This window comes from Pantherophis guttatus, chromosome 1 (assembly GCF_059756535.1).
Source record: "Pantherophis guttatus breed Tessera chromosome 1, ASM5975653v1, whole genome shotgun sequence".
Taxonomy (NCBI): domain Eukaryota; kingdom Metazoa; phylum Chordata; class Lepidosauria; order Squamata; family Colubridae; genus Pantherophis; species Pantherophis guttatus.
The window spans coordinates 316,666,275-316,679,102 of NC_142063.1; the positions used below are offsets into that span (position 1 = coordinate 316,666,275).

At 37.8% G+C, this 12,828-nt stretch overlaps 1 protein-coding gene across 2 annotated transcripts in view; it reads right to left on the minus strand.

Annotated features, from left to right (window-relative positions):
- The window catches only part of USP34 (ubiquitin specific peptidase 34), a 153,680-nt gene extending 143,488 nt beyond the window's left edge, over nucleotides 1-10,192 (minus strand). For both annotated transcript variants that reach the window (XM_060692619.2, XM_034427298.3), the window contains exon 1: nucleotides 9,553-10,192. In XM_060692619.2, coding sequence (XP_060548602.1) covers nucleotides 9,553-9,595 — 43 coding nt within the window. In that variant the 5' untranslated portion in view covers nucleotides 9,596-10,192. The remainder of the gene's footprint in view (nucleotides 1-9,552) is intronic.
- Nucleotides 10,193-12,828: the final 2,636 nt, after the last annotated feature.

Sequence of the window (12,828 nt, forward strand, 5' to 3'; positions counted from 1 at the left end):
ACAATTTAAGAAGTGGAAGAACCACCCCTCACACAAGGAGAAATTCACCATTACCAAAACCCATCCATATGACACCCCTTAGTCAGCTTTAACTAGCAGGAGGAGCATGGATCTACAGAGAAATGACCAAGCTCACAATCCTATGGGCCCTGTTGTTCCCCAGGCCCAATAGGTTCAAATTAATCCAGGATAGCAGGGCAAGAATCTGCCCAGGAACCTCCTTAAGGCCTCCAACAAGGCTGACATCCAACTGAGAAAAAATTTGGGCAATTCTGACTGACAGAGGTTAAGCAAATTTCTCCACAGTCCTGTAGGAGGATCTACAAGTCCTCTCTACCCAAGAGGGCATGAATCCTCTGAAACAAGGCTTTGGGGCAGCTATGTGCCGACACAATAAAAGCAAAGAAATATTGCTGCTTCACTGTCCTCATCTCTACATAATAGTCTTAATAGCAGCTCTACCCCATGTTTGCTTGTTTGTCCCTTCTTGAGTGCCAACAACACTCTAGATGTCTCTTCTCCCAATTTTTTCCATGAATCATGGAGACTGACAGAATCCATAAGGGGCAAGATCACATAGCTATGATCTGATCCAAGGCCTTGGACCTACAACCTGTTTAACGACCAAAGTTACAACAGCCTGGAAGTGGTGCTTTATGATCCATAAAGTATATCTATCCCTCATAAGACACTCCCCCCACTATGGTCATGTGATCATGATTAGGGTGCTTGGCAACCTTTCACACTTAAAACTGCCAGGTGCCCTTTGCAATCTTCTGTGCTAGCTTCCCCAGAAAATCAGTGGGGAAGCTCGCAGAGAAGGTTATAAGCCACTGCCATCTGCCAAAGGATTTCCCCTCCCTTCCATGCATTTGGGGGGGGGGGGGGAGACAGAAATTCTTTGTTAGGCTGCAGAAACAAAGCTCAGAACTTCGGAATTCCCACTTCGCATGCACTCCCTTCTGTGTATAGAGGGGAAGTTGCCAGTCCTCCTTTGCAAGCAGCGGTTTTTCTCTACTTAACCACAACTGGGAAAGCCATCACTGCAGTTGTTCAGCAAAGCGATCATGTGTGCATTTTTCTCAACAACTGAGATTCCAGTCCCAATTATGGTCACAGGTTGAGGAGTACTGTATTGTAAGGTTACATTAATGGAATCTTATACATCTGAAAGAACTTCTCTCCCATGCCCTTTACAGTCCAAAAACAAGGGTGGGTTTTTTTCTGAACCTATTGCCTTGCCCATATTCCTGCTAGAGACTAAGCTTCATTTTATCTGATTGTTCCCTTGGTTGTGTTTCATTGCTCCTTTTCCCAAGGTCATTCCCACATACCATTATAGGCAGGAAGGCTGGTATAGTAGCAGAAATCCTAGAGCCCAAGTTAATGAACAGGATCTCACCTCTGCAATCTGTGAAGCAGCACTCATGAAAGCCTTAAATAATTCTTGCATGACAAGTGCTACACCACCATCCCTGCCCTCAGGTCTCAGTTCAGTTCACATTCCAAATCCAGCTGGATACATTTCTGGAAGAGGTACCCCCTTCTGGACCCAGCCTCTCAATAATACATATCAGATTAAATCACAAATGAGAGAGGCTTTATTACAGGCCAAACTGATATTTAGTAGCAGCAGCCAAAAACTAAGGCCTCTGAAGGTCTGCTGGTCAGGTATATGGGTTGAGTTTGGGGAGCTGAAACACAGAACCAGTATAAGGCACCAATTTCATTTTCCCTAAGAACGTCCCATTCACCATATCTCACACAATATCTATCCATGCCTGTCACCAGCATTATAACTGCCCCAATTCCCCCCCTGGCTCCAACATCTCCCAATCCAACAACCCCCCCCCCCACCAGGTTCAAAGGCATCATTTATTAAATAATGAATTGAAATATAAAATTAGACTTAAGGAATAAAATTCACTACAAAACTCTAAACTTTAACTTATATCACTTATCATTATTCCTAAAAAGCACATGATCTTGTTAAGAAATAAAAAATGAATATTGAAAAACAATATTAAGTTCTAAATTTCTTCCCCTTCTACCTGACTGATCTCATCAAAATAAACATTAAAACTTCTTCCTGCTTAAACCTGTATTCTTAAGTATCTGACATGTGATATATAGGGAAGCCATTCTTGTTTAAATTCAAATTTCTCTTCTTAATGTTAGCTTTTCTAGAATTTTCTTACGAAGAAAATTCTTCCAATACTATCTAAATGCACCTGACAAAAAATCATAATCACTGAACATCAGTTTAAATCCTGTTAATCCAATAAATAAATTGTCATTCGTGGCACACTTATTCAAGAAAGTATGTCTAGTATTATGTGAATACAGCCTCAAATGACTACTGTATCAACAAGTTGATCATATCACAATTACTACTACTACACTACATGTAGTCCTCGACTTAAAACATATCATTTAATGACCAAAGTTACAATGGAACTGAAAAAAGTGACTTATGACTGTTTTTCAATTTCAATTTCAATTTAATTCAATTTATATGCCGCCCCTCTCCGAAGACTCAAGACTTTTTCACACTTATGACTGTTGCAGCACCAAGGGAGACATGATCAAAATTCAGACTCTTGGCAACTGACTCATATTTATGTCTTATGGTCATGTGATCACCTTTTGCAACGTTCTGACAACTAAAGCCGATAATGCAGTTAATTCACTTAACTACAGCAAGAAAGGGCGTAAAATGGGGTAACACTTAACAACTGTCTTGCTAAGCAACAGAAATTTTGGGCTTAGTTATTGTCATGAGGACTACCTGTGCAGCCATAGGTAAAACTACACCATAGAAAGACATGCAAAATTTGAAGTACACTGTTCAAACATTAACAAAGCAAAAGTAAAAAATATCATAGCTTTGGTTGCATTCACATATTGCAATGTATGATTTGTTTTTATCATCAACAACATATGTATGATTTCTACAACATGCTATTTTCTATGGTTTTCTATTCAAACCATAATGCTAGATTCAAACATATTCTAAGTCAAAATCAATCACACAATAAGTTAGCAGAATGTATAAACTCAATGTTATCTGCAAGAATTTGAGCAACAGATGATTAAAGTGCTCAATATTAAGGTCTTGTGGAGTCCTTGGTGTTTTCTGAGCTTGGTTGTTTGCTTGTAGACACTTTATTACCTGACTAGGTAATATCACAAGTTTTGCTGCCTATTTGTAGCTTGCCCTCTCAGTATTGGTGGGAGGTGTGGTTTTCTCCTCCGTAGTTCCTTGATTATGGTATTGTTTTCTTTGTGTCTATTGACAGCTGATTTTTCTAAATACAAACTTCCAGGAATTTCCTAGCATTTTTGGATATAGCCTGATATAGCATGGCTCATATTTTCCCAATTGAAATTACAGTGGAATCTGTCCATCTGTTGTGAAATTAAGGAATTTTCATAGGGTCTTCTGACTGAAAATCAGTGTTCATGAATGCATTCTCCTATCATCTGCTTGTCCCACATAGGTAATAATTGTTATATAACCTTGCTCTGTATGTTGTAAAAAATAGGTGGGATTTTTAATAGCTACCCTCATTTTTGGTGGGGAAATGTTGATTATCTCTATGCTGTTGGGTTTTATAAAGGTGATCAAAACTTCGGTTTTTCCACAGGTCTTGGGGCTAAGAACTTACTGCTGCTCTCTTCTGTAATATGGTAATTAATTAATATAAAGTTGTATTTCTCTCTGATATCACTCTGGTGTTTTGTATAAGACTGCAGTATTATAAATAAATTACAAACTATAATACTTTTAACTTAAGATATACCTTTATATCAATTAGGGATATAAATCGTTCAGAAAATATTTACAGCTGAATGAATCTCCAGATGAAACCGAGTCTTATACCAGCTTGGTAAGTATTCTCTAAGATGAATAAATGTCTTTAGGTATAGATTAATATAACACGAAATGGAAACCTTCATGAGTGGCTAATTTTGAGAATCTTGTACTTAAAACTATTTCAAAAGTTTACTATTCCATAATTTAATTAACTAGTGTATATAATACCCATGTGACATTTATAATCTACTCTCCACCCTACACATTCTTACCATACATATAGAACAAACTTTGTTTTGCTGAAAAATTTGCAGTTGGGATTTAGTATTGTTCATTTATATATAAAAAAAGCCCTATTCTCAATCAACCCTCTGCTATGTGTTGGTATAACTTTACTCAATCTCTTGAAGCAAATGTTTAGTAAGACAATTAAGAATTATTTAAAATGAAAAATTTGCTGAAGGTCAATACCACTGCAATTTACACTGTTTATATACAGATATAATTTTTAAAACTATAACTTTGCACATTGTATAAACTTATATTATACAAGTTATGCAAAATCTGGACTGTGCCAAATTTATGTCAAATCACAGTGATAAATAAAATTTCCATGATGAAAATGATGGAATTCAATTTACCATACTTTCATGAACCCACATACCCCGCCCTCCAATTTGATCATTAAAATGAAGTTTTGCTGTAGTTTTTATTTACAAATAAAATGTAATCCTACATGCTACATGTGGCCTTTACAACGTTTTGCAGTTTTCACAGGTCACACTGCTGATATCTATTAGCAAAATAAATTCAGTTCTCATTTTTCATGGTTAGAAAAAAATCAAAACTCTATGATACAAAGTATTAGAATATTATAGATTATATAGAATATAATCCTGATTATCAACCCTTTAATAAGTGATTAACAGAGGAAGATCAGAGCCATTATTATTGGTTACAGTTTTGGTTTTTACTACAGTCTTTGACTTATAACTATTTGTTTAGTGACCATTTGAAGTTATAACAGTGCTGCAAAGTGATTTACAACCAGTCCTCATATTTATGACCATCATAGCATCTCCACGGTCACATTTTCAAAATTTGGGTGCTTGGCAATCGGCATGTATTTATGATGAATGCAGTGTCTCAAGTTATGTGAGCATTATTTGAGACCTTTCCAACTGGCTTCCAACAAACAAAAGTCAAAAACCAAATTTGTTTAACTGCAGGAAAAAAGGTCATAAAATCAGGCATAACTCACTTAACAACCCCTCATTTAGCAATAAAAGTTCCTGTCCCAATTGTAATTCTTAAGTCGAGGACTATTGTATATCATTCCTTGTACTATGTTTTTATTCTGTATAATTCCTAGTGCTTATGGAGTGTATTATAAATCTAACAAATAAATGCTTCTGAAAGTTGTAAAGCACTGTGAAGTGGTATATAAGTATAAGTGCTATTGCTATCAGATATTATTTTAAATGTAGCATGGGTCATAAAACTATTCAGTGGCTGGTGTGTGTGTGTGTGTGTTGTGTTTTGTAGTCTTCAATAATATTTGGATGAATTTACAAGCCTGGATGGTTTAAAAATACTATTTCAAGGAACACTTTCATAACACATGGGCTGACCAAATGATCTGGACTCTATTTACCTGAAACATACCTAGCATGCTGGATAAGAAGTTTATCCTTTAAAAAATGCAAACTGGTTTATGAAAAGACTAAAGATTATCTGTAGTTAGGTGTGCCAGAAAATATACAAAATCATTTTATTCTAATAAAGAATTTTATTCTAATTAACATTTTATAAATTACTGCAATTTGCAATATTTTTGCCAGTTTCCTCAAAAAATGCTCTTGGAGAAAATGGATTCCCTCAACGAGCACTGCAAAAAATATCAAAAGATCAGGTCTGGTCATATGATACCTTGATTTAGAATCACAACAATTTACAACTATAATTCTGTGCTCAATTACAGTTGTAAATCAAGAACTATCTGTATGGGCTTTTAAATGTTACAGACAGCACATTAGCCTGAATTTAAAAAGAGATCAAAAGCTAGTGTAATTTGGTATAGTAATGGAATTACATGCTTCTCAAAAACTGACCGTCATTAATTCTAGTGCTGAATTAATTCTAAACATTCTTCAAAAGTAGCCATATACTATATGTGTAACAGTATTTTTAAAAGTCACCTCAATCTTATGAGCTTCAAAGCAGCATATACTGGTAGTCCTTGATTTACAACCATTCATTTAATGGCCAAAGTTACAAGGCCACTGAAAAAAGTGATTTATGACTTTTCCACACTTACAACCACTGCAGCATCCCCATGGTCACATGTTCAAAATTTAGACACTTGGCAACTGATATGTATTTATGAGAATGGCAATGTCGCAAGACCAAATGATCCTCTTTTGAAACTTGTAACAAACAGAGTCAATAAGGAAGCCTGATTCATTTAACAACCATGTTACTAACTTAACAATTGCACCGATTCTCTTAACAGCTGTGGCAAGAAAAGCTCACTTAACAACTATTTTGGTTAGCAATGGAAATTTTGGGCTCAATTGTGGTTGTAAGCTGAGGACTATCTGTACATGTCCTTTGTGTTCAAACCATTTCAATATCAAAAACATTTATCTGGAGTTGCATATCAGTTTTGAAAGGCAGTTGCGCATCTTAGAAAAAGGTACGGTTGCTTTAAGGACTTGTATATAATTGCAACATTATTGCCTTTGAATCAAAAATACTGTGGAATTTTAATGAAGAAAATACCGTAGTATGTGAGCAGTTAAAAACTCCCAAAGCGATTATAAAAACGAAAAGCAAAAACTGTTTGCAAGTTCTCCATAATCTTCAAAGTCCACAGATCTATGGAAATAAAATTGTATGGTAACTATTCTTAACATGACTACTGAAACTGGGGCATATATTTTGACACTTAAGGAGAAAAATGATTGATCATCTATAATTATTTTTACAAATTCTATTACAGGTACTCTTAAATATGATTTTTTAAAATTCTTATATACTTTAATGTAGAAACATTAAAATATATAATGTGCTCAATTAGAGTTGTAAATCAAGAACTACTACTAAATCAAAAACAAAAAAATGTGTTTTCTTTTAACGCAATTATTATTTTGTTATTTTTATGGGTTCTATCTTGAAATAAAATCTCAACTAAACAACACTCTGAAAATATTCAACTGGTAATAACCAGTTCACAACACTATATACTAAGTGATCCAAGATACAATGAAAAGTGAAGAATATTAGTCTATTGTAGCCAAAAATCAGGAGGAATATGCATCATGGCTAACAAATATTAAAAGGCATTGTCACCTGCAGCTCAATTCTTTAGATATATAAACCAGATCATAACTCAGTTTAGTCACTCCATTCATTTGATGTAGTTCACAAATGCAAATAGACCTGTTTACAACCACAACTGAGCCTAAAATTTTTACTGCTAAGCTAGACATTTCCTGACTTTTGCTCCATTTTACAACCTTTTTTGCCATAGTTAAGTGCAGTAACAACTGCAGTTTTTAAGTTATTAAAGTTAAGTGAATCTGACTTCTCCACTGGCTTTGTCGGAAAGTCACAAAAGGTGATCACATGATCCCAAAACACTGCAACCATCATAAATATGAATACGAGTTTCCAAACATCTGAATTTTCATCACGTGTCCCTGGGGGTGCTGCAGTAGTCATAAGTGTGAAAAATGGTCATAAGTCACTTTTTCCATTGCTATTGTAACTTCAAACAGTCACTAAACTAATGGTTGTAAGTTGAGGACTACTTGTGCTTATGCTGTTTAATCAAGCATATTGATCTCGAAAGGTGCTATTAGATTCCTAATAATTGATCCAAGTATATTCAAAAAATCCCTCAAGAACATAAAAGAACATAAAATTTAGAATAACTGAAATGTTTCAGTACTGTCTTAAACCTATTAAAGTGGTCTCAAATCCACTAAAGAGACACTAAATATTGCAGAATGTGGTAGTTATTTCTGGTCAACATGCAGAGGACTGCATATCAATGGACAAAATCTGGGAAAATATACAGTAAATGCCAAATAATTGGAAGTTGTACAGCTATAAAAGTTTCTGAATTCAAATAGCAAAGAGCCATTATTTCAAAGTATGGCCAATCTCTCAAAATAAATTAACAATTTTCAAAAGTAAGATCTCAATAAACTTGGTTGTGAAATTCTTATCTACCACCATTATATATGAATCTCAGCACCAAGAACATTTTTCTCCATCAAACTATAGCCATACTAACACAAACCATATAAACAACTTACAATTAGAATTACATTAGGCGTACCACAGATAATTCTAAACACTGCCTACAATTCTTGAAACCAAGTCATCAGTAAGATTCAATAGCTGCAAGCAAATCATACCAAACGTAACTTTATTCTTTTACAGTTTTGTTTCTACCTATTCTCTTTCCCAGAGTTGCAACCTAACAGGTTTCTTTTTATATCACAAATTAAGGCAGAAAGCACCCACTCAAGCATCCAAAACAGTTTTACACTAGATAAATCATAAAGATTTTTGACCCCCCAAAACATTAAATATCTAAGACTTACAGCCCAAATTCTACATGTTCTTCCCTAGAACTAAGTCATAGTTGCGATTTACTCTAAAATCTGCAAAAACTATTCTGCTTGGAAGGTAAATTTTCACATATTTGTCTTGTGAATAACACAAAAGTTTGGAAGCAAGGCAAATATTTTTTTTAAACTTAAAACATAGAAACTACTGCATCAATATGTAGAGAATGGGTGGCTTTATGCTTAAAACATTTAAAGAATATTTTACAGCATTAGAAAGCACCCTAACATCTTCCAACAATGTAGAATCCAGCAAAAAATAAAGCAGAATAGAAATATATAAAGTTAACTACTTTTCCACAAAAAACCTTTTTTCCAAAAAGGAAAGATTACTCCACTTTGAAAGTCTTCCTATCAACCCCACTTAAGATCCTACAGCTCTGCAGGTGCGAGAAGTGAGACTGCAACCATAGCTTTATTCCTGGCGTGCCCCAAACGTCTCATAATCCCGACCGGCCTCGTTTGTCTACTACAAGCTCATCCGGAGCACAAGAACTAGGCCGCGTTCTTTTAAAGCCAGAGGATGCAACTGATAGGAACCTACTGAAGAGGAAAAGCAGAGGAAAATGCAACCCAGTGTTGATTTCGTTCACCCCCTTACCCAATTTGCACCATTTAAGGCAGAGGATCTTTCTGTTGCTCATATCGCCAGTATCTCTCGTTTGCAGATACCCTGTTTGCAAGATGAGAGAAAACGAGGAGAGAGGCGGGGGGGGGGGCAGCCAGAAAGAGCATCCTTGTCCTCTACTCCTCCTCAAGGCAACGCCATCCCATGCTTTATTCGAGAGGAAGCGCCGACTGACTTTCCAATTGGGCCTTCTCTCCGCGCGAAGTGCCAGGGCCTTTCCCGTATGACCCTTTCACTCCTAGCAAGCCTTTTCAGCCCTCTTCCACCCATCCTCCGCTGAGAGAGTGGAAAGAGGGGGCAAGGAGACCCGGTACCGACAGTCTCTTCCCCTCCCTCCTCTAGAGTAGTACCAACAACAATCCCTGAGTTTTCTAGCCGCAGTAACGCGAGCCGGTTCGTGCAAAACAGGCCGGGGAAGGTGGTACGAGATGCTTTCCCCCTCTCCTCGTTGATCAAGGTTTTCCACTTACTCTCATTTAACACCTCCAGCAGCTCAGCACAGCTCTCACACATTGTTCATTAAACAGCAGCAGCCGCCGCCGCCTCCTCCTCCCGACCATTGATTGATCCGCTCTCGGTCGCCGCTGATTGATGGCGAATGGGGGAGGGGGAGGGGAAGAGGCCGGTGGGGGGGGATGGGTACCTGAGTGTGACAGAAGGGGGAGGAAAGGAAGGAATAATCGTAAAGGGGAGCGGGGGGAGGGAGAAGACGGGGTTGTAAAAGTGATTTCGGGATAGGAGGAAAGATGAGGAGGCGACAGTCTGATGCAAAAGAGTTTGGCGGCCACCGAGGAACAGGAGGAGGAGGAGAAGGAGAAGGAGAAGGCGAGTCACTCACTGGCTGCTAAGGCCTCTACGTGCCGCCATTTTGCTGAGGGGGAAAGGCGGAGGGAGAGAGAGGAGGAGATTGCACGAGGGAAGGAGGCGGGGCGAGAAAGGCAAGGGGAGTGCGAAGACCGCGCGCGCAGGTTCTGTTCTGGCTCGGATATTTCCGGGCAGAACGGCGGGAGGCGAAGGGAAGAGAGGAGGAGTTCTTTCCTCGGGGCGTCTGGGGGCGGCGCGAACAGAATGAGGAAATAGTGCAGTTGGGAGGGCAAAATGGCGGCGAGGGCGACGTCTCCGCCCCCGTTTCGTGCATGGCGGGAGGCGTTCGGCTGCCAACGTCACCGAGGCTCAGTGGTGAACACCGTGGTGGGAGGGCGAAAGTCTTCGAGAGAATTCCGTAGTCTTTAACATAAGAAGAGATGCATTGTCCAATCAGCTGTAGAGTTTTTTTTGTATAGCACTGTTGATCATGTGAGTAAATAGAGTTTGAGTGTAGATAAGGGGGAAAAAATCCTTTGCTGAATTAGGGCAGGTTTGAGTCAGTCTTAAACCATGTTTGTCAGTTTTCTCACCACAGTGCTCCATTTGAAGACTATTTGGATAACTATTAACATTTTCAAATAAAGAGAGAAAAAAAAATAATTAAAGTAGAAAGAGATAACAGTGAAAAAGAAAGTAAAGCCAGAAGTGCAGAAAGAGAAAGACCTACAAAGAAATGACTTCAGACTTCATTTCACAACAAATATAAAAATGAATTTACATTAAACTCTAAGATTACAACATACTTTTTTCTTTTTTTGAAATAATTTTTTGAAACAATTTTCCTTTACACAACTCTAGTACATAATCAACAGACTGTCATTTTTGTATACTTCGGATCAACATTCCATACAATATATACATTATATACATTCAATATCCAATCCTCAATAGCCGTATGTATATTTCCAATTTTTATTTCTATTATCTATCCAAGTGTACCATTTTTCCCAAACTGCATAAAGTTCTGAATCATCTTTTTCTTTTAGTTCTAGGGTACATTTATCCATTTTGGCACATTCATATATCTTCTGAATGATCAATCCCTCTGGTGGTGTATTGCATTCCTTCCAGTACTGCGCAAATGCAATTCTTGCTGCTGTTAATATGTGTAGAATCAAATATCTTTCTATCAAATTTTGTTTTAAGTATTCCCAGGAAAAATGTTTCCGGGTTTAGTTCTATTTGACATTTTATTATCTCTTGTAGCCATCCTTGTATCTTAGTCCAGTACTTTTTCGCTTCAGGACATAGCCACCAAGCATGAAAGTGTGGGAAGTTAGCACCCACCCCTTTCCTAGAAGAATGAAATATTTTAGGAAATATTAAAAAAGCAGAATATATTTCCCTGGATGAAAAATGGAGAAACATGTTTTAAAGATAAAGCAGCTCCTACCTTTCTGCCTCCCCCCCCCTTTTGTCAATGGGCCAGAGGCAGAAACCCAATCCTTTGTCAAAGGACCATCATCTGCAACACAATAGGACCCATCTAGCAACAGAAACTAACACAATGGGACCCATCTAGCAACAGAAACTCACCACATGGCACCTGGGAAGATTACATCAGCCAGCAAGGCTAGCTAAGACCCTCACCCCCTGGGAGTATGACAACCAATCAGGATACTCTTTCTGGGCCCCAGGAAGTCCAAAGCCAGAGAGGGCATAAAATCCGGGGACTCGCAGCATCTCGCTCCTTTTCTGTTCAGGAACTCAAGCCATGTGATCCTGTCCACCATTAAAACATCTTTCCAAGCAGTCTCCGTGTTTCCAGTGTCTTTTTCCCCACTTGGAGCTGAACCCAGAAGGAGATTTCTTCTAACAAAAGAAAGTACAACATACTTTTTTCTATTATCTACCATTTTGTCTAATCATCAAATCCATATGTAAGTATTTCATTTTTTTTTGGTTTCACCCAAAAAGTTCAAGAGGGATTTCCAATCGGCTATAGAAAGTTAACACACACCCCTCTCCTAGAAGAATTAAATATTCTAGGAAATATTAAAAAGGCAGAATATTATATTTCCCTGGATGAGAAAAGGAGAAACATGTTTGTAAAGACAAAGAGAAGCTCCCTGCAGCACCTTGTCCCCAGCAGATATTTGGTGCCCATTGAGCAGATTGGGCCTGTTTATCTACAAGACAATTAGACCTCCAGCTCCAGAGTGATGGGATTAAGACATGACCCCTCAAGACATAATAGGATTACTCCTCTACCCATCTAGCAGTGATCTAGGGCTCACTGCATTTCAAAATTTCTTAAAGACATTGCTCACCCAGCAAGGTTCAACCAAACTTATCTCAGACACTCTCAGCTATGACCCCTGTATAGCTCCATGAGAGTCTGACAGTAGCCAATAGAATACATTTTCTTGCACGGGAACAGGAAGGTCAAGTTCAAAGCCCAAGAGAGGGTATAAATATCTCTCACTCTCCATGCCATGTGGTCAGCTGCCCAGGACCTCAAACTCATGTGGTCCTGTTTATCAATAAAACAATATTTCCAATCAGTCTCCATGTTTCCAGTGTCTTTCTTCACACTTGGAACTGAACCAGATGGATATTTCTTCCAACACAGCATTAAAATTAATGTCATTTCCTTAATCAAAGCTGTCAATTTCTTTGCTGTCTCAGCTAGCTCCATCAACATCAACATTCATTCTTCCATTATAGGCAATATTGAATCTTTCCATCGTTGTGTATATAAAAATCAAACTACCGTACTGTTGTTATATACAGAAACAAAAATCCATGAGTTTTTTCCAACTGTTTGCCCATCAGTCCCAAAAGGAACATCTCTGGCTTAAGTCATGTATTAGTCTTTAAGATCCTTGAGATTTGAGTTCAAATTTATTTAGCTTTTTTACATGTCTACCAAGCATGGT